Raw genomic sequence first — 23,290 nt, 5'->3', positions numbered from 1 at the left:
TTCATTTATGTTTTTGTTTTAATGACTTTTTTAAACAGTTGTATCATCAGACAAAACATTTAGGTCATGAGAAAATATTTATTTCCAACAGCACGGACTTTGAAAGGTCGTTGGAAGAAGGCATGTTCAATGCTATGATTTTTCCAATGCTGGGTCAGCTGAAATAGTGTGTTGTAGTGCATATATTAATCAGTTACTTGAAGGAAATGCAAAAAGACATAGTGAAGTAGGAAGTGAGTACAAACATTCAAGGCAGTAAAAATGCAGAATACTGACACATGGCTGAAAAATGTACTTTTTGCAATGCTCTTTTAGTATCACACAAAACTAGTAACTCACTTTAAAACATTCTTTGTCAGCAACCATACTTCTGACCATATGAAATTATTAAATTTAATACAGTCTTTCAGCTGGAAGAGATACTAAGGTCTAACGCTCATATCAAACGCTTAGATTTTGTTAGCTTTGCTTGTTATTTAAGACAGTTTCAAGGTACTGCATCAGTATTACGTAGGTTTGGTTTTTTTTAAAATTGATTTATAGAGAAACATGCAATTAGTAATGCATGAGGGTTTTATATATTTGATTATAATTGGATGTATTACTGATAGAGCACACCAAGCTTTTTTTGTTACATTTTATGCTGAACTGTTCCATTTCCACACCTACCAATTGCCAGTACAGTTCTCATGGCTTACCATGTAAAGCCAGAAAATGGAGAAAGTAAAAATGTCTTTATTTAGGACATATATTAATGAAAACAATACTTTTATAGATAGATATTTCTATCTACATATAATTAATATTCCATGGTATTTTTATCAGCATGAAATGTAAAAAAAAAGTTCTCCAAACACCCCAAACTAGTAGGAAAACACAGTCAACTGGCATAATACACTCTTAAACCAGTTTTGCATAAGGCTTCAGTTATCCTGATGAATGGGACTAAATTTTAAGTAGGTCTGTATACATTTTAGTCATTATAACTGTTTTATGTCACAATATATTCTTAATAAAATAAAAACTCTTGTGTTGTAAAGATAGCTAGTTACCTTCTAGACAAATATGACCTTTTAGAGAGTAGGCTGTGTCTAAATATAAGTAGAATTAAGGTGCTTCCATATTTGTTTTTATTCTTAAAAAGTACCACAGATAAACAACTGCAATAACTGCTTGCGGACATGCTTTTCTTTGGCTTTTACCATATTTGTAATAGAATGTGATCCCCTGCTGGAGAATTTTATATTAATTACTTACTTGATTTTTGTAAAAATTGTGTTGTAAAACTTAATGGAACAAAAAGTTGATGCATTTCCTTTGTCACAGCTACCTTTTTTTCTCTTCCTTTCAGAATTTCCATTTGCATCAAGCAATAGCTGCAAGCAACAATAAATTTAAAGCTAGATTTTCTGCACGTTGTAAACTAGGTAGGACCAGGAGTTACTGACAAAACCAGCTGGTCATGCAAGATTAGCAAATTCTCTGTATTCCAAGGCATTGCCATCTAATCTGTCCTGTTTCCCCTGACACATACTAACACAATGAAGCTGGACAATGGTTCAACAGCAAGTGCATGTGATAGTTCTGGCAAGACTATTTTTTGTTTTGATTAAGCACATATTTTTTCCGGGAGGGGCTAGAAAAGCAGGGCCTTTTTCTTCAGGTCATTCCGCTTCCAAAGTGCCAGACGATCAAATTCCTCAATGCTCATTTTGAAGACTTCCTGGAACTCTTCAGGGGATAAATGCCTCTTGAAAATGAAAATACAAAAGGTATCATTAAGCTCGTCTGTGCACAGGAATATTTCTGTCTTTCCTAAGTTTTAAAACACATCACAAAATAATGCATTAGGATTTGCATTTAAATTCCCAAATTGGTTCTGGAAAAGACTGCATCAAAACCAACTGAGCTCAGAGTAGCCATGAAATAAAATTATTGATGGCAGTAGTAACATTTGAAAAAAAATAATCTCTTCAATATAGTTCCAACTGAGCAGAAGCTATGTTTTTTCAGTAAAAAGATGCATTTATACACAGTGCTTGATGACAGAGCACACTGAGACAAATTTAAGCTATTTCAGGACTTTAAAGAGATTGATAACAATGTAATTTCAGAGTCGGATTTGTTTTGCCTTGATCTTTAATGAGAGCAGCGGACACCACACTGGTCCACTAATACCAGGCTTGTAACAAAGAGCACACTGCTAAATGCTTAAGTCCAAAACGTGCTTATGCATGGGGATAGACTCACATCAGAAGTCCAAGTTGGATAAAGTTGGTTTTTTTTAAATGCCAAGAATTGTGCTTCTATTTGATGTTTTCATGATTCAATATTTTAAAAAGAGAGAGAGAGAAAGAAAGGGGACAATACCAAGATAAGAATTGGAAGGAGGCAGGCTAATAATTGCCTAACAATTATTAGTATATGCACAGAAAAGGCAGAAAAGATAAATGTGGGAATTAGAAATGAATAGCATATACAATTCTTCTGATAACTGTGGACTAACACTTTCTCAAGCATTTCAGTAGAAACAGTCATGGTTCTCTGTTTCTGATGTGTTAAGCACACACTGTCTGAAAGGGACAGATTCAGTGCAATGAGAATTACAAAATGCAATTTTTAAACACGGACTCTCTTCTTCCACAAAGATTCCTTGAAACATGGGACCAGCTCTTCAATCTAACCCACTCCCCACCAGCTAGGCTTTTGACTTGAAGCTCCTCAGATGCAGTTCTTCCAGGCATACCTGGGCAAGCCCCAGCCTGAGCACCTCGGCTCCTGCTGAACCACCACCTGCATCCAAAAATTAGGTCCCCTCCTGCTAAATCTGCTAAATGCAAGAAATACTTGGACATAGCAGAATCAGGCTCATCACCCATTAGGCAACTGCATTATTTCAAGGGAAGGATACTGGCCCTTTCATCTCACTGCCTCCTGGTGCAGGACTTCCCAGGAGGTAAGAAACCCGGGTTCAATGTCCTCATCACTTGGAGGAGGCTCAAACCCACCATCTAGCCCACATTACTCACTCTCAAAACACATTCCAGCAAGCCAGCCAGGAAGGTAACTTTAAAGGAGATACAGTCCTCATGAATGTGAATAATGTTACCAGCAAATACTGAGTGGAAGATGATGGAGGTAGTGGGAAGCACAGCACTCCCCAGGGGAGAGGGAGGCACTGGGTTCTTTAGACTCTGTTTTTACTGGTAATTCAAATGGGCCCAGGTTGGAAGAGCGCTTGCTGCTACTAGCCAAAACTGTGGCAGGGAGCATAGTGACATGTCCTGGTAATCCCACAATGGTTTACCTGACCAGGATGGACACAGTCCCATTGGCCCCACCTTATAAAGCTATTTTTTTTAACAAATTTGAAAGCAAAGCTTTACTTTCCACTTATTAACAATGAGTTTATCTTGTAATGTAAATTACTCAAGGAAGATTAATGAAATTGTTTGTAAGAAATCACTACATTTAATTACCTTGAATGGTCATCATGGGCCCTTGTGGTTTCTTAAAAAAGGATACAGCCTTGGGTTTTTTCCCTTGAGATTCCACATATTCAGAACAACAGTGACTAAGAGTTTGGAACTGCGCCTTCATTTTTCATTTGACCAATGATAGCAACACAACTTAAGCACTATGCATAGCATGGAACAAACACACCATGCATATTTGGCAAAGGAGATCCTGTTTCGCATGGAAATGAGCAACATCTGACAATGTATTTTAGAAACCGTCTCTCACTGACACAATTTAATTCTACTGGGTTTGGAAATAAAAAGTAACTTCTCTCTGCATTAATTTTTAAAAAATATTTTCCTGGTAATTCAATGGACGAATGTAAGAAAGCTTAACTTCAACAATTTCTCACAGCAAGGAAGACGTCTGTACATTGTGGGATTGAAAAAGAAGTCTGGATAAGCAAAGTGTATCATATTGTGTTTTATCTTACTTTCTAGACTGTGGATAAGACTTGAGATGTCCCCTCACTTGGGAGAAAGCAGTCACAAACTGTAGTTCATACTCAAGAGAAAATCAGAAAGCCCATACTCTGCAGGTAAATCCATGTTGTCAATCATCCAAAACCACAGGAAATAGAAAACTTTTAAGAGGAATGTTTTTACCTTTTTTTTTTTTTGGTGGTAAATTACACCATGCCTACCTAGGAACTGCTGTGGTCTCATCTGTTTCAATACTGAAGGTCAATGGAGGTAGAGTCAGCAACCCCTACATCAGGCCTCAAGCCTTTTCGGCAGGGTGCCTAATACTTGCTACACCTTTACCTCCCAGTGAAGCCAGCCGTCATTCTCAGTACAAGCTCTGAAATATGCCCTTTCCTCTCTAAGGCTGTACTTTGCCATTTATCATTTTGCTTTGCCCTCAGGCTTAGTGAACTTTCAGTCCACACACATCTATCCAAGCCAGTATGAATTAGATATGCCTTCTTCTCCTCTGTGTGTATCTAGGTGACATCACCTTCATTCTTTGCATGCACTCATTTTCTAATTATGCTGATGTTTTGTTTTACACCAGCACCATGTTCTTTTTCCTCACAGAAGTTCTCAGTTGGTGCCACCTGGTCCAAAAGCAGTTGAGAGTTTCCAGCCCAAGGACACAGCAGCGGAAACTGAGATGGGTAAAGCATGAGCTCACCTATTTCCACCTCTCATTCTGCTGGGCAGTTTCTTTGCTTTTAATTCTCCTCCACACACTGTTCCTCATCTGAAGGACTAACAACAAGACTGCAATATTAGCAAAGTTTCTTACACCATCAATGCATTATCCACATGCAGAATTAATTCTAGTAGAAGGGAACACTTCCCCTTTGGTGTGAACTCTCTCTGAGGACACCAGTCTGTGCCCAGTATAGCATAATTCCCACTGGTTTCCCTGCATCTCAAACTTTCACCATCCCCTTCTTAAGCATCATGGGCTTTAGCTTTGAGACTGACCCTAGTAGCAGCAATAATTACAGTTCTGTCTACAAATTTTGGAATAAACCTTGATCCCAGAAAGATGTCATCAAACTGGCAAAGCTTCAGATAAAAGTAACAAAAGTAATCATGGGTTGCAGAGTTTGATTTATGAGGAAAGATTAAAAGGCTTAAGTATGTATAAGCTTAGCCAAATGATGATTAAGGGAAAATATGGTAAATGTCTACAAGTTTTTGAAGGGTCTAAACACCATGGGAATAAGCCAGTGTGGGAAGTTTATGTTCATACTTTAAATTGTATGTGTGATGTTAAATTTTGTCTGCACTATTGTTGAGACTTTCCTAAACCTTATAGCTTTAAGACCTAGAAGTCTTCCCAAGAAAGACTAAGAAATCTTAGATTGATTTATCTTTCTTCTCAGCTATTTGAATATTAATTTGTCTTAACTGAAGTGTTACCTTGTCTCATTAGTCAAACAAAAGAAGGGAAACTGAAAAGTATGCATAGGGAATAGGGAGGATATTCATATTGAGGTATGAAAGAAGATGTGTGTGTAAAGCTATGCTTTACAAGGCCAAGAACATTATTTCTTTTTTTGGGGGATTGGATCAACTTAAAATATCCAGCTATGTTAATAGTACATCATTGGGCCATTAAAGGAATGGCCAAACTTTTTAGTAAAAGTAGCATTCATTCCTTTTTTTTTTTTTACCATGTTGGCCTTGTTTACATAGGAAGTCTGGGTGTTTTACAGTGTGCTAGTAACTGATTCTTAATTCCCTTTGTGACAATTTGGCCATATTCAGGCAGCTTAACTCAATCTACTTCTCTGTTCCACATCAACGGCAAAGCTGGGCACGTTGCAGACACCAAAGAGAGTACAGAGCACCAGATTAAGGTCCCTTTCTGCCCACCCTCTGAAATGACTGTATTTAAGTGAGCTCAGTTTGGAAGCTGCATAATGATGTTAACGTGATGCTACCTGAAACCCTTAAGGTAAGGTAAACAGTTTAAAGATGGTTCTTCACTAAAAAGACTACTATACAGGAGCTCACAGCATTAGAACATCATAATTTTCAATATATTTAAGTGTGAAATTGCCACACTAGAAAGGACTACTGCTTTTTTTTTTTTTTTTTTGGATAAAATTTTATTAATCGGAGGCCTGTAAAGTCAATAGAGCTCAGTCTTTTGTTCTGGATAGCATTTCGTGTCAGCTTGCATGGGAAATCAGAAAAAAGACAGTGAGACTCAAGCTCATTACAGTGCTGAGGATCCACCAGATTTGTCCGTGGGTCACAGCAGTGGATTTGTATGGAAGAGTCGTGTCTCCAGCAGCACAATCTCTCCCCTGCACCGACACCATTTTGGAACAGAGATATGGGATCACAACCTTGGGATCCCATTTTGGGAAGCCCGAAGGTGGCCTGCAGATTGAGAACTGAATGACTGTCGCTGTTGGAATTCCTCAACTGGATGTTACCTCTAGGGCACAGCATTGTGTAAGAAGGGTCACCGCACCTTGCTGTAATTACATAGCTAGCTCTCCTAAAACATACAAACACACACTGGAAGAATTAAAATGCAAATGTTTCTTATTAAGATGCACAAAACTAAGCAAGGGCTGAGCTAAACATCTCTACTGCAATGCAACCATTATAATGAAAAATCCTCATGCTCTACGAAATATGATTATTAAAATGAGTGCTAGGTAAAAAAGTACAAAACAAAAGTAATTAATTGCACATTAAAATACTTGCTTCACAGTGTTATCTCAGAAAGAAGTGATGCTTTTCACTGTAACTTAATAAGGCTTGTCTATTTTTCTGTGGCCTGCTAAAAAGGCACTAATCATTCTAAATAGAGTTATAATGTTTATTTAATTCAATTACATTTCTTCTCCCCAAGAATAATTGTGCTTTTTATGCTCTGAATGAAATTCAGAGATCTTCAAAATGAATACTTAGGAACATGGCACTAGTGTGAGTTAAGTCAGAGGAAAGGAAAATTGCAATTAACTTACAGCCATACTGCAGTAAGCTGTGACCAGGTCATGCTGCACAAGCATGGTTATTCTGTGTTAGTAACTGGATGGGAGTCCTCACATGAAAACCTCCTAATGCAGAAAATTCAGAGGATATCATGCTTCCCCATGAGTCGATACTGAACCAATGAACCAACCTAGTGGATGGCAGGAGGTGATGAGTTGAAGACTAGAAAATTCAAAGTCCTAATACTTAGAGGTTATTTAAAACCTCGTATTTGTTTCTGTTTTGCTTTTTGTTACATTATGTTTATAGGAAATGACAGCTGAGCATTATATTGCCTTTGCTTGAATCCACAGTGAATCTTTCAGTTAGTCTCTCTCTAAAGCATTATCATGCAGTCTATTTTATACAGTGTAATTTTAAATAGTTGTCCACTTCTTTTTTTTTCTTTCAGAATCCCTGTAACACTTCCAATTGATGATCCACAAAATCCAGAATTAAAGCTACAGGATCTTTTTCAGAGTCTTCAAAACGCAAAATACTCACAGGGATTTACTGGGAAAGGTTTATTCACAGGTAAGAAAGCATTCATGTAAATAACCAAATCTTAGCTCTTTAGGGTAGTGAAGAGGCTTTGCTGGTGGGATATAGACGTTTTCTGTATTAAGATTTAGGATGTTAGAAGTATCTCAACATTCCATTCCCTTCTCCTGTGCCTCTCAAAGTTAGCCCAAATTTTACTTTTGGAAGCCCAATCATAATTTTCTAGAAAATTTTATCTGTTGAATTTCAAATCCTCATTTTGCTTTCACATGGTTTGCATATCCCATCCTTCTTTCTATTGCACTGATGGGGCTCAACAAGCTTTTCAGAGGTTTCTTCTAAGCCTACTGTGCCATGTTCCCAAGGGAGTATTGAATGTTATGCTCATCTGTGGAGTAATTAAGTTTCATGCTCAATAAATATTTCAAACTATTAAGTAATTATGTGATACAGGAGGGAAAGTTAAGAAAGGGCCTGAGTTTCTACCTAATGAAGCTCAAAAGGTATCAAAAGATAACCAGAGCAGCTCCAGTAATCGGGGGATGAGGCAGTAGGTGCTACAATTGTGGTTACACTACATGAGGGCACTTAGTCATAACACTGAACCACTGGAGCACCTGTCCAACCGAGCCTTGGCAGGAGGTATAGATCCCACTCCTCTGCTTCCACATAGAAATGCGGCTCCCCAAAAAGGCTCCCAGGAGAAGTGTAACAGAAGCAGTGAGGAAAGGAGTCTGAAGTCCTTTCACAGAATCACAGAATCATCTAGGTTGGAGAGGACCCTGGACCCTGGAGATCATCTAGTCCAACCTTTCACCTAGCACAGTTCCCACCTACAGCATATCCTTAAGCTCTAAATTGACCCTACTCTTGAACACCTCCAGGGATGGGGACTCCACCACCTCCCTGGGCAGCCCATTCCAACGCCCAACAACCCGTTCTGTAAAGAAATACTTCCTAATATCTAGTCTGAACTTTCCCTGGCGCAACTTGAGGCCATTCCCTCTTGTCCTGTCGCTTTCTACTAGGATAAAGAGGCTCAAACCCAGCTCTCTGCAGCTTCCTTTCAGGTAGTTGTAGAGGGCGATGAGTCTCCCCTCAGCCTCCTCTTCTCCAGACTAAATACCCCCAGTTCCCTCAGCCGCTCCTCATAGGACATGTGTTCCAGGCCCTTGACCAGCTTTGCAGCCCTTCTCTGGACACGCTTGAGTCATTCAATGTCCTTTTTGTGGTGAGGGGCCCAAAACTGAACACAGGAATCGAGGGGCGGCCTCACCAGTGCCGAGTACAGGGGTCAGATCCCTTCCCTGTCCCTGCTGGCCACGCTATTGCTGACACAAGCCAGGATGCCATTGGCCTTCTTGGCCACCTGGGCACACTGCTGGCTCCTGTTCAGCTGGCTGTCAATCAATACCCCCAGGTCCCTCTCTGACTGGCAGCTCTCCAGCCACTCCTCCCCAAGCCTGTAGCGCTGCTGGGGGTTGTTGTGGCCCAAGGGCAGCCCCCGGCATTTGGCCTTATTGAAACTCCTCCAGTTGGCCTCAGCCCATGGCTCCAGCCTGTCCAGGTCTCTGTGCAGAGCCTCCCTACCCTCGAGCAGATCAACACTCCCACCCAACTGGGTGTTACCTGCAAACTGACTGAGGGTGCACTCGATCCCCTCATCTAGATCATCAATAAAGATGTGAAACAGGAGTGGCCCCAAAATCGAGCCCTGGGGGACACCACTCATGATGGGCCGCCAGCTGGATTTAACTTTCCTGTGCCAATGTCAAAGCATCTACACAAGGTTCCTCGATCTGTCGATATATCTTGTTTAGTATGTCAGGGTATCATGGAACTTCGCAGACAATCTGTATTCTACTCAGCACTACTACTGTGGGGTACTTACAATCTAACCTCTTGGCAAATATCACAGGGCACACACAAAATATTCTGTAGTACATTCTGTACATTCAATATTTTCCCCAGATGAGTCATCCACAAATATGCAAGAAGCTGAAAAGATAAAAGTATTTCTCTCAGGGATATCAATATATTACCTACACAGTGGTACACATCCCTGAAGACAACCTGTGCCATCATTCTGTCATTCAGCCAAACGAGCTTTTTCATATTGACACTGACATAAGTAATTGTCTTCAGCAGACTGCCGATAAAAAATTACATAATTAAGAAAATATTTCAGAAATAAAACTAAAACTATTAATCCATAATGGATTATTAAAATATATAGAAGATTTCAAGTTCCAAAAAATTTCATTTTTATTTAGGTATAAAATACCTTATTCTTAAAGCAGATTTTCCAGTTTCCCTTAGTTTGGGCTTTAGTGCATCTGTAATATGAATGCTCCACATCTAATTTCTGTTCACTCCCACAGAGTTTCCATGCTGATAGGAATTAGCTTTCATACATATCACATAATTTCTAATGCATATTTTCATTTTATAATTACTTCTTTCATAAGGGCTTTGAAAGATGATATAGGCATCCAGCACTGATCACACCACAAGCATATGCCTACCATAAGAAACACAACGCAAACATTTTTCAAGTTAAACAATGTGAAGTTCCACTGAAGTCAGTGACCTTGCACATTTTCACTCCAGGTTATGAGCTTCATCGTGAAGTGAGCCCCTAACCTCAAATCCAGCCCCAAACTACAAATTGCACTTCTCTTTTAAAACACAGCATTCCAGTTTTGTTCTGATTTTCCCTATCTGAGCTTCAGAGGAGGTGGGACAGACAACATTACTTGTATGAATGACATCTAGGAGATAGGACTGTTATAAATTCAGGCTCAATTACTGGAAACCAGTCCTAAATGGTTGCAGCCCAAATGGCTAGAACACAGGGTGACTGTTGAATAAAAACTAGTGGAAAAAATATCATCCCTAAAACAAATCCAGACAAGCAGTTTCAGGAGGAAAAGCATGTCTGAATTAATGTGAGTGCTCTGTTCAAACAAGACCGCACCTATGTTTAAATCTCTCATTTCTGTTTACAAGAGAACAAGGTGGCAGATGAAGGTTTGCTACTTGACATTCCAGAATATTTTTTTCTTTAGCAATTGTTTCAGTGTATCCTTGTTAAACAAAGAATGAACAGGCTCAAACAAAAGTGGAATAATTTACTTTGTACTGTATTTGATATGCATGAATGAATAATGCTTTTAACTCTCTGACATTTAAAAGGCTAAAGAAACTCTGATACATTAAGATAAGAAAATAAAATGAAAACACTAAAAGATGGTTTCCAAACGTAAGACTCTAACTATGTTGCCTTTCAAAACTACCAGCCTGTGACCACAGAAGAAATCTTATACTCTGTGATAAAAGCAACTTCAGGAAGAAAGAAAAAAAAAAAATCTATGCAGCTGGGCATGAACTATCAGTTCGGGTGTGCAAGCACTGAACCACATTGCTGTAACTGAACAACAGCAAACAATATTCAACCTAAGAAAAATGTATCAAGTGCATGCTTTTAGGAGCCCAGGGCCTAAACCATAAAAGGTATTCAAGTATATAAAAGAGATATCAAGATTTTCAAAAGTGTCCACAAGCCCAACTTCCTTAGGAAAAAATAAAACCAGGCCATGTAAAACACCACTGGGAACCCAGCAGGTAAGGAATGTGCTCACATGTACCATCAGAAGGTGATGTCAGTTCTTGGAAACTCCGGACATAAGCTGTTCAAAATAGGGAAGTTTGCTCAAGAATACTTATATTTAAGCCCCTGCATAATAAAACAATCATTTTGATAAAATGTTCCAAGATAGAACAAACGATGTGGCTTTTTTTCAAATGCTATTGTAGCAAGAGCACCAAAGAATCCTATTTTGTAATTACATTATGTTAAGGCTTTCTCTTCACAGAATATACCAACCTAAGCAAATTAGAGATTTATGGAGGTCTTCAAAGCAAGGCTAACTTTAAAATTAGACCATACTCCTCAAAGCTTTGTCCAGCTGAGTTGCGCATGCCTCTAGGGATGGAGACTCTACAGACTCCTGGGCAAGCAGTTCCAGTGTACTACTTTCCCAGTGAGGAACTTTTGCCTTACATCTAACTGTATTTTTCTTTCCTGCAACTTGCGACTTGTTGCCTCTTGGCCTTCCAGTGCCTACTTCTGAGAAGGCTATGTTTTCCTCTATAACTCCTCTACTGCAGCGGTGAGCTGCTGACTCATGTTCAGCTTGTCTTCCATCAGGACCATCAGGTACTTTTCTGAAGAGCTGTTCCCCCATCTTGTGCTGACAAATGGTGTTATTCTGTCACAAGTGCAGGAATCTGGATTTACCTTCACTGAACTTCATGAAGTCCCTGTCAACCCATTCCTCTAGCCTGGCCATGTCCCTCTGAACAGAGGGAGCTCACTGGAGCATCAACTGCTCTCAAGTTTGTATCATCTGCAGATGCATTGAGGGTGCAATTTCTCTTCTTCACACAAATAGTATAATCCAACCCTGTGCTACTGCTTTGTTGTTCTGCAACATTATGTTAATTAACTTGATCTTCACAATTTCCCATTAGAATAGCTCACAGGAATGCTGCTCTGTTCATCTAATGTTAGAATAAACAGCACTGTGGTAGACAGAAACTTCTAAAAAAAGTCCTGGGCCAAATCCTTATCTTGTGTAAATTCCTTGCATTTCTGATCAGTTTATAGTAAAAGAAGATCCAGGCTATTTGTTCAAAAGCTAGAGTGCCAGTAATGTATTTAAAAATCAGCAGGTCATTTATTATAACTAGGTCTCAATGCTGCATGTGTTAGTTCACTGTTGGCATAAACATCTCCTGGAGGAGCACAAGGAGCTGGGTACTTCTGCCTCACTGTTGAGTTAAAACAAGCTAACAAAAACATGCTGAGTGTTTCTAAGCTTAGACATATGTGCTTTTGAAGAAAGAATTCCTACTATTTGAATGCATTTATTACCAGTTGAGCCTTCCTAATCTCTAGATACCTCTTGGGCTTAGAAAAATATGCATTTTTACAAGGAACCATTTTTTATAATCCTTAAAATAAATTTCTTACACAACAGCATAATCTAAAAAATACTCACAATGGGAGAAAAGTTAGGAAAACACTACCACCCATTAAAACCCCACCCTCCTGCGGTTCTTGACCATTAGCTGAGGTCTTCATTGCAGTCTCCCTTAATTTGACCCAAAGAGCTAATATCATTTACTTGAGTTCACTTTTCATGACAGGAGCACTCAATATAGAAGAATTCCCTTGGAAGAGGGAATCAAAGATCAGTGCCTTTTCCATGACATCTATGCCGGATCATCCAAAGTTCACAACAAACTCTCTACAAACAGGAGCCTGCTTCAAGTCAACTTGCAAGAAGGCTGTTATAAATAAATATAGCTCATGAAGATTTAGTCACCTTATTGCTCCTAAGTAGACCACGAAATCAGAAACATCACCTGTGAGATACTCTAATCATAATGGACACAGTAAGACCATTTTCAGGTTTGACAGCGGATACAAAACACAACAGTTCTAGGTCTCCTTTCACTGACACCATTCATATCCCATCCACAGCCATCACACCCAGGAGATTGTTCTGATTTGCAGCAGTGAGAGGAAGGTGAGGCTTCTGCCCACAAAACGGATCATAATAAGACTACAATATTATAACATGGATTTTTTTTGTAAAACATTTTCCTAGATAAATCACTCTATAGTTTGGATAATGCATGGGCTTAGCAGTACTATGACCTTCACCATTTCAGTAGCCACAATCCAGCCCTAAGTGATAACTGGTTGTGCAGAGGGAAAACAGGTCAGCCAGCAGCCAGTTCTGCTCAGAGAGAGCACTTTCCTCCCAGAGATTCATGAGCGTTGAATCATACCCTCTAGTGAATGTGAAATGGAGCTCAAGGTGAAATCTAACCTTAGTACCTGCTTCCAGTATTCCCAAGTGTTGCCCCCAAAAGCTTTAAGATACCAAGATATGCTAAATGGGCCCTCTACTAACAGATGGTGTGTGTGTCTGTGTCTGTGTGTCTACTCCTGTGCAAACTGATAAACCCACATAGTCTCAGGCTCCCGGAGTCCTAGGTTTTGCCCACGCCTGAAATCTGCTGAATGCACAAGTCAGCAACTAAGTTACAATCTTTTTCTTCTGCTGCTGCAAGAGGAAATGATGATAAACTGCTTTTCTACACAAAGCTCCTTACTTCCAGAAATTCTGTAAGGCAGGAGGAAGGGATGGAGAAGAGGGGAAGAGGCTGGCGGGGAAGGCAAGTTTGTGCCTGTCACTCAGTGCTGCATATGGTTTCAATGTGTAGATGAGCTGCGACCTCTGTTTTTTCCAGTAGTTATAATCCTATTAAAACGCTGCTAATTTAATTGTTTAAAAAACTACTAATCCCTAATAAATGTAAGATGGTGTACAAAGGAGTCCTTCCTGCAGACACACATGTTTAACATAGTGCAGCAATCAGCAGGATTAGCTTGGTCCCCTTATCGCTTTTCTGGTGTAGGTTTGAAGCAGATCTTGTTTATTGTTCTTTTTTGCAAACCTCTGTGAGATCTTTGAAGTGGTTGGGCTCCTTGAGCCATCAGGCACTGGGCTGCACCTGGTGCGAGGCAGACTGAGCAAGTCCAACGTTAAACAAACAGCAATCCCAGCTGAGGACAGTGCATGAGTTATGGATAACGGCAGCCGGGGCAGGCACGATCATCCAAAGCAAACTATACATTGTCTTAAAAAAGCAATTTGGAGCTGCATTTGCTATTCAGACCAGTCTGATGTGTTTAAACAAAAACTCTGTTCTTTAATACACACACACACACATATATATATACATATAAAAGAATCCTTTATAGGATGTGTCCAGATGAGTATCCCCTCAACTCCCTGCTCCTTTTTCTGGACTCACTATGCTTTTTATTATTGCTATAATGCCTTGCCATACCCCAGGCTTAAAACAGCATGCGTTTGAGGCTCTTTTTTCTTTACAATCAAATCAATACCACTTGCTGGGTAATCAAGCAACAAACACACTGAAGTATTTAAGAACATAACACCATTTCCAAAATATACTACATGTATAAGAATTTGCTAAATTGTTTTTTAAAAATTGATCTTTAATGAGGAATGTTCTGCTACTTCATAGATTTTCTTCTTTTTTTGCTTTAAAACTAAAGTTTTTCTTCTTTTCTTGTCACATGATCAAGTTAAAAATACAATTTATCTAAATATAAATCTTCCCCAAAGCCCAATATTATTATTGCATAATTTTTATTGAACTATTTATTCTTCTTAATAGTAATTCACACAAAGATACATTAGTTTAATAATTTAGTTGAGTCTTTATTCAGTCCTGTCCTTACTGAGTCAAAAAAATCAACCTCATATATTTTGCCTGAATATCAACTTCACGATTTGGCCTTTGGAAACTGAGGTTTTATTTATGATAAATTATATTTGCTTTCTCCAGCTTATAATACTACTCTTTGAGAGAGGTGGATGCTGCAGCAAATCTGCAGCACAGTGATCATGGATTACACAGCCAAAGGAAAGGCTGAATAAGACAATGGACCAGAAACATAGGTCCATGTACTTGTAGGATAAATGGAGCTTTTTTTATAATACTCAGGTTATTTAAGGAGGGTGTTTTTCATAGGAATTAGAAAAACAAGTTTCCACCCACCCACTTTCAATATCCCGTATAAACATCCAAAATTAATGGCTTTCATCAGTACCTTTGTAAAACACCATTTGGTCAGACATTTGTCAGGGTTTGTGGCTGTTCTTATGTTATTAAATTGCCTAAACACTAGTGTTTTGAAATAAAATACAATATATAATGTTATTCCTCCTTTCATTGGTATTACTTGGCCACAGAAACATCTAAGATTAGTAAACAAACAGGACAAAGACTTGCAAAGACATCAAGCAAATCTCATTCCTACCTCGAGCCTGGTCCTGTCCACATCCTTAGGCAATTTCACACGAACTCGGTTTGTTACAATAAGTGTTTCATAAGGATAAATCTGTTAAAAAGACAAAAGCATATGAACTCCAGACAAATCTGATTCTGATGTGTGGAAATGACAGTGTGGGGAACTTACTAATTTAAACGGTACATACTTGCATCCTGATTTGACAACTATTTCACTGGCACAAAAATTAACAAAATAAAATTAAAAAAGGAACACATGTAACCTTGCTAGGAAGTGCTGAATCTGATTGTTCTTCCAGTGTTGGAAAAGCCCTTCTTACCTTGTATTCTGCAAAAGAATGAGAACAGGGTCACAGTTTAGAATTTATAGGATTCTTTTGGAGTCACTGCAATGAACATTTAGGTACATCAGCAATTTCTTATGCTACTATATTTCTCTCTTCTCAATAGTTGTTGGATAACTGCATGCATAGTAAGCATTTGACCCCCACGCTCTGAATGCCTATAATACTGTCTATTACCAAAGCAATAGTCCTTGAAATCAAAGGCTTATTACAAAATATCCATCTCCTGATGCCATTGGGTTACACAGTGAGTATGTCTGGCAAAATTGGGAATTTCTTTTTACAGGAGGCTTTCGTGCAGAGTTAAATCAGTCTTTTATCCAAAAGTCCTGCCCTTATTGTTCTTTACTGAAAACAGTTAAAACATATGGATTATTACAGGCATGTCAGCTTGGGAACATATACCATTGCGTTAATACAATATTGTAAGATGCCAACATCCTGCCCTTGTAATGACTTGGGCTGACTGCAGTGGGAATAATCATAGTAAAGAAAAGATGGTCTGAAGGTGGGAGGACTCCTGGACCTAAACTAGCAAAAGAATATTCTAGTTAGGTCAGTATATGACTATATATGATATGACTACCACAAGGTCATCTATTCACAGTGCTGATTAAATGCAACCAGGATAGCCAGTATGTTGTCATAGACCTTTTTATGGTCTGAAATGAAATCAGAGATAAGTCTACTTTTCAAATTCTGTACTTTAAACTATATAGACACAGAGACAAAGATTTGTATCAACACAGAGGCATGAAGTGAAGCATTAGAGTAACATATTTAAAATGAGATTGTCTTTGAAACAAAATCCTACTCTTCCCCATGAGTAGATGCATGTTCCTAAATTGCTCAGCTCTTTTGAAAATTCCAACCCAAGTTCCATATTAAGTTCACAGTCCACTTAAACTGTAATAAAAAAAATGAATGCAAATAAATTCTGCTTTTTGAATTCTGTACATTTTAACCACACTATAGCACAAACAAGAAGCACAATGGACTCTTTTTTTTAAATTAGATATGTCTTGAAGGAGTGATTATCTTAAATTACTTCTTCTCTTTGATATGAGACCACTACCACAGAAGCTGCTGCCACATATTAAGGATACTGCAATTGACTCAGCCTGGTTGCACCACTTTATGATGCAGGACTTCAGACAAACTTTTACTCGCTTAGATAAAAACAAGATTCCCTGTAATAAACATGATACTGAGCTGGGTCTCTCTAGTCATTATTACATGAAGTACAGGAATATCTCAGAACAGTAACCTTTATGGCAATATGTTAACGAGCATGCTCAAAGGAAGAAAACATGAAGTGGAGTGGAAATGATATTGCAATGTACCTTTCATCCCCCAGCTCGCCTCCTGGTCCATGTCGTATTGGCCCATGTTTTCAGGCTGAAAGAAAGAAACAATGTAGTAGCAAAATACACCACATAACCACTCTGTACACTGTTGAGAGAAAAAAGAAAGCCAGTTGGTACTACACAATGAAAATATAGATCCTTGCGAGAGAGAAGGAAAATACTCATTTGAACTTGACCTAATTGCTCCAAGCAGGCATCCTGAGTGTTCACAACACCCATGACACATGATTGCAGAGATGGAGCTCTGTCTGTAGAAGAGGATGGAGTGCCAAGTGAGTCCCTGGGTCCTCAGAGGCACTGCAGGTGCAGTTTGCTGCCTACACTGTGAACTCCCACAGACCAGCAAAAGCTGAAGTTTGGATGTCACTCAGGGAGGCAATTACAATGTCATATCAACCCACCTCACCCCAAAGCCCTTTGGATGTTTTTGAGCTCTGACTCCTTGCAGCTTTCAATGATGCAGAAAGGCGTCAGAAAGCCACCAGCCACCCCCATTTGAAGACCTGGCAGTAAAGTAAGACTGAAATTGTCACATGCCTTTCCCTGTGATGCAGACATCTTACTGCCATCGTCACAAATCATTTATGCTGCACTGAAACTTGTCTCATTCTGCTTTCTGCTTCACACTGCTGATCCCACTAAGACCAGGAAGAACTGTCCATACGTGCCATAGCTTTGTTTGACCCACTGTCCTTTTCCTTTGCTGGCAAATGCTATGATGAAAAACATTACAGGAGATCAGAAAAGCACTACTATATGACTTTTTTTCCTGACTCTCATTTTTGCCGGTTAGGGTACCAACAGTGTGCACAGCTATGCTCTCAATAACCTGCAAGGTTCCTTATTGTTTGGTTTTGGTTTATTTTGTTACACAGCACTGGGATGGCTGATTAAAAATAACAAACCACAAAAGCTGGTATGAACCTGCAATCCAAACAGAGGACAACCATTCTGAGAAGAATTTTGGCCTCAAGGATTTGACCATGAGCAACCTTTTCAACTTTCCTAGTATTCCTCTGCGAGGTTGGACTCTTTAGGTGGGACAAATGCTGCCATCTGCTGCTTTCATATTAGATTGCATAGCTTCAGCACACAAGCACAGCCAACTCCACTGCTGATGGAGTTTGCTTTGGCCACCTCTGTGTGAAGCCTTCTGATGGCTTTGGTGCCTCATCAGCGCAACGGCTAGGCACAAGCTGGTCCCTCACTCGCTTCAAGTTACTGGTAACAGTTATTCTGAAAAGTCAGGAAAAAGTTGTTGACTCACTGGTGGGGACAGGTTTATCGAGACCCTTTCCAATTCCTAAATCTCAGCTGATCAAGTTGCAGTGCCACTGGTTCCTTCAGAAAGGAATTTAAGCAGTCAGGTATTGAAGCATCATGGGCACAATTAGTCTTGCAATATTAATGCAAAGGGATGGGCATTCAGTATCTACTGAAAAATTCATTTAGCTACTCTCTGAAGCTTTCTTGTAGCTTCTTCCAATGAATGACCTGCAGTTTGACTCTTACCATTGGGGAAGTTTAATCCTGCTCATGTACTTTTGCAGCTTTCACATCTTCCTTTGGAGAAAGGAGGAAATTTGTAATGAGGTCCTGCCCTTGCAATTTAGACACAAATTAATCTTCAAAATGTAAGTGCATGTGCATCTATGTATTGCCAGCTTATCACTATTAACCATCATGGGTTTGTACCTAAAAATATTAACAGAGAACCCATAATGCTAGACGCCAGAGAAAAAGAGAGCCCACATTGTCAAAGATGCCTTTCTCCTAAAGACTTACAAAAATTATAAAAAAGGATTAGAAAAATAATGCCTAGTCTCATCTGATTGTAATTCTGTTACGCATTTTGGTTTTTAGATTGCTGCCTGCCATTCCCTCTGTATCATTCTCTCCACACCTTAGAAGTACAATGACTGTGTGTGTATATACATATATAAACACACATATATATACACACAAGCATACTGGAATAAAACAGAACAGATAGTTCAAGAAATGCAACGGACATAAGCTGTTCCACCTGTTCTCTAAGATCACTACTTGCCTAATTACAAGTCTAACCCTCTCTATCATTAATTCAAACTATACTGTGATCTATTAATACGTGCAGCCTGTACATTTTGGACCTTCGTTTGGGGAGGAGAATCAAGATTCCTAACGCTCATGATGCACACAATTAAAAGGAGAAGACTCAGTCTGTCCTACTCTTGCAGACAGACAAATTGTAACCCACATAGGGCATGAATCCGTCAGAGAGGGCTGGCAGCCAAAACACCTTTGAAGAGTTATTCCTGTGCAGATTCTCAACTAGTTACTAAGCTGCCTATTTATGATACACTTTTGCCTGGAGAATGCATTCAAATGTATACCTACCTGATGTAAGCCATTCTTTCCATAGCCAGGCAGAGAAGCAGATTTAGAATATGGAAATCCTGTAAAAGATATAACACATATGCTTTGTGAATCCTTTATAGCCTACTAAAACACAGAAATCAAGAACACATCCAAAAGTAGCAATTCCAATATCAATATGTACATTCTATTAGCGGGATGAAATATAACTAAGCAATGCTCATCTTTTCTCCATATTTGACGTACATGAACATGTGTAACAATGCCTATAAATAACAGCATGCCAGAATGCACTCACCTTACTGGGCGTGACATGAAGAGACTTGTGGGACTCATGTTACGGAAGCCTTATGCAGCTATATGATGCAAAGGAGATTTGAGAGCTTGTGAAATCTCTGCCTTGGTGTTAACTTGGTGTTTCATGACTTGAAAATGAGATTAAAGGTACCGCCATTTTAGACTTACATCACTTCTGATCATGATGTATGTAGTCTGGTTTTGGTTATGTTTTTTAAAAAGAAGTGTTGGTATCCTACCACTTAAAATAACCCATAAAAATTTTTTTGTTTTCTTTAAAACTTCTACTGCTTCAAGTGGAAAAAAGAATAAATGAAGATATGACAATGGATAAAGTAAATCAGTGAGAGTATAAACACTCAAGAGAAAGAGAGATTTAAGATAGACAAAATTGTCAAAGTGGTGTTATGATGAACAAACTGGATGTAATATGGTGACGAAACTGTGTGCCGTCACTATGAAACAACTGAAAAGCCTACTTTTAATATTGACAGTCTAATAAGAAAGTTTGGAAGTTCCTTTTGTGAGTGAAAGGACAGAAAGTGTTTCAGATTAGTTTTTGGTTAATAAAAATAATGCTCAATAGAAGTGAGAAGCTGAATCAGTTTAAATTAGATGGAAGATGAGCAAACACGTGTGTAATAAACATTCTTGATTCTACTAAGGGAAACTTTGATAAATTGATGCAAAGAGTTATACAGAAGTCAGTTAGCCCAAAGAACTGAATGTACAATGCTTCTTCCTGTCAAAAATGTTAGCAATCTGTGTCCAAAGAGGAATGAAGGAAGGGAATCCAGACCCCACTGGATTAATAAATTCCCCAAGGAGATGATTAAGAATAAGCATACAGAAAGAAAAAACAAAAGATGGATCAGCAAAGAGCTCACAATGTGCTGAGATAAAGAGAGAACTGCCAGAAGTCAAGCTGAGTTAAACACTGAAAATGGTATTAAAACAAATAGCAAAAGGTTTTCCAGCTATCCAAATAAAAAGAGAACAAGGAAAGAAGAAATGGGATCACTGGGAGTTACGCTATGTCAGTACACAGCAGAGGTAAAAGATAACCTAGGTAGGGCTCCAACACTGAAGGAGTATTTCACCTCTGTTTTTAGGAACAAAATGTAGACTACTGAATAAGGAGGGAAAACTAATGGAATAAGGGTAGGCCATTGTATCACAGTCGTGATGGAAATGTAATTCAAAGCACTTAATGTACTTACATCAAATTACAAGTCCAGTACCTCTTACCATCTCAGAATAGCAACTATAGCTTTTATATTTAAGAGGGGAAAAAATAATGAGGAGCTACCAGTTTGCTTCCAACAGAAAACTTAAGGAAAGACTGAACAAAAACATCAAAGTAAACAGAAAATCAATTATGTTTACATAGATTTTATTTAGACTGATATAAGTTAAAGACACAGTGCCAGACTGGCTTGGTAGCTTTCTTTGTAAGAAAAATGACTTCTGCACAACATAAACTTTACTGGACCTTATCTAATGTGATTGGTATTGGGCTGCACATGGAATTAAATGCAAATCTGGACAAGATGAAGTTTATCAGAGGAATTATAGGGTCAGTAAGGAAATAATGAAATGTAGGAAATGGGCAGTGAGAACTGAGCAGAGCTCGCCGATGAAAGTGTCAGCAGGGACTGGTGTTGAGCTGAAATTGACTCATGTTTTCACTAATAATCTGGACACCAAATATAGTAATGGGATCATAAACTTTGCTGTCTACACAAAGTTATAAAGCACTGACAATAGAGAGGAGGACAAGGATATCATAAAGAACTGGGATAACCTTAAGCATTAGAGTAATAGAAATGGGGTAGAATTTAATAATTCATAGGAGAAGTCACACACTTGGAGACTCACAAATACCCCAAACTTCTACTATTTGAGAGCTCATAATTAAAAATGATGGGGAAGCAGACAGGCTTAGATATATAGCTCAACTACATGATGACCCTGAGTTGCTAATATAAGTGTAAAAAAACCCAAAAGTTGAAGATTTCTGTCCTGATACATGTAAGATACAGAAAGAACAGTATTTCAGGCAGTGACAGGAGATCCTGTAGGAATCCTTTGTCCTGTTCTTGTTCATCAGTGCTCAAGAAGGTTAAATTAACTCCACCAGACCAGTGGATAACTGGGACAATGAAATTTCATCGCAGGAAAGAAGGCTTGATAAACTTAACTTATTTAATCTAGTAAAATGGAGATGATCTATAAAAGCAAGAGATGTTTTAGAAATATAATCAGCCACCATCTGAGGAGTGGTATAAAATACAAGCAGAACTTTTGTTTTCGGTCCCACAGGGGGTTTCCACATCTGAAACAGGGACACAGTGATGAATGCTGAATTATAATAGATGGATCACTTAGCTATTCCAGTTTGGAAACTAGAAACTTATCACTGCCTGTTATCTGAATGGTAGCAACACCAGAGGCCAAAGAGTATAATACCTGTGAGACAGAATGAACTTATCTGCAACAAAACTATCATCTCTGCTCCTGCCTGGAAAAAAGATGCTGGTGTTGAACATCAGTGCAGAGTTCAATTTCTTGGCCTCTTGGCTACAGAGAGGATGGGTGAGACAGTTCTGTTCTATCGCCAAACAATACTACTGTTACCAAAGAAAAATGCACTAAGTTAAAGACCACTTTGAAAACAAACACAATTCCCTTTAGCACGTAGCAGTGGAGGAGCTGCCTCCCGGCTGCCAGGGCTGAGCCACATTCGCGGGCTCAAGCGACATCGTGTGGCTGGCTGGAAAAAATCCAAGAGGCAAATAAAGCTGAAATAGCCCAAAATAAGCTACCAAGAGCCACTGAATTCAGTGGGAACTGTATTTCACTTAGCTTCTGTTTCCCATCAACTTAGTTACAAATTTAAACACATCTTGTTTTACTTCCTTTTTTCTTTTTTCTTTTTTTTTTTAAATATAAAGGAAAAATACAACGCTAAAAGCCAACAACCACATACTGCTCATTATCACATCCAACTGCAGTTGTACTGTTAGAGTGAATTTTCTGGAGTAACTGGCCAAGATAAAGCAATTTTTGTCTCTAATTAGGCACTATCTGAACATCAGCTACTCTCTGCAAGGATATGGCTCCTGCTTTTTCCAGTATGATATTCACTCCAACCTGGATATTCTGAGGTTGCCTATCAGCACATCAGGGAGACATGAACAGCAAGGGTTACACACCTTGTTAGATGTTTGCTTTTCTAAATATGTGACATTTTAAATCATCAGTTATGGTAAATGATTATTAAACAGCTACATACACAGAAACAAGACACTGGATGTAAGGAGATGCAAACACCACTAGATGCCTGCTATTACACAAACCTCACAGTGATGTGCTTTGTTGTTAGATGCATTCCTCTGGACATACAGCTAACGTAATGTGGCTAAATATCTTCTAGAGCAGAATAACCCTTCTCTGGTTTGCTCAGAGGCTGGACAGATGAACACAGGGCTCTCTGCACAGTATGTTTAGACATAGCATCAGAGTTCCGCAGTCTGACACC

The 23,290-nt window shown here is 38.9% G+C and overlaps 1 protein-coding gene across 2 annotated transcripts in view; it reads right to left on the bottom strand.

Moving 5' to 3' along the window:
- ABLIM2 (actin binding LIM protein family member 2) overlaps positions 1 to 23,290 on the bottom strand; it is a 146,590-nt gene continuing 123,300 nt past the window's right edge. Inside the window, exons 19-24 of one of the 2 annotated variants that reach the window (XM_074904458.1) lie at positions 19,474 to 19,532; positions 19,162 to 19,164; positions 17,071 to 17,125; positions 15,704 to 15,711; positions 15,394 to 15,474; positions 1 to 1,750 (exon numbers count right to left, since the gene is read on the bottom strand). In XM_074904458.1, coding sequence (XP_074760559.1) covers positions 1,637 to 1,750; positions 15,394 to 15,474; positions 15,704 to 15,711; positions 17,071 to 17,125; positions 19,162 to 19,164; positions 19,474 to 19,532 — 320 coding nt within the window. In that variant the 3' untranslated portion in view covers positions 1 to 1,636. Of the gene's footprint in view, positions 1,751 to 15,393; positions 15,475 to 15,646; positions 15,712 to 17,070; positions 17,126 to 19,161; positions 19,165 to 19,473; positions 19,533 to 23,290 lie in introns of both variants that reach the window. The other variant, XM_074904457.1, reaches the window with a different exon arrangement.

The sequence above is a fragment of the Athene noctua genome, chromosome 4 (genome assembly GCF_965140245.1).
Source record: "Athene noctua chromosome 4, bAthNoc1.hap1.1, whole genome shotgun sequence".
Lineage (NCBI taxonomy): Eukaryota > Metazoa > Chordata > Aves > Strigiformes > Strigidae > Athene > Athene noctua.
Note: the sequence above shows the minus strand (reverse complement) of the source record. Positions and strands in the feature narration are given on the sequence as shown.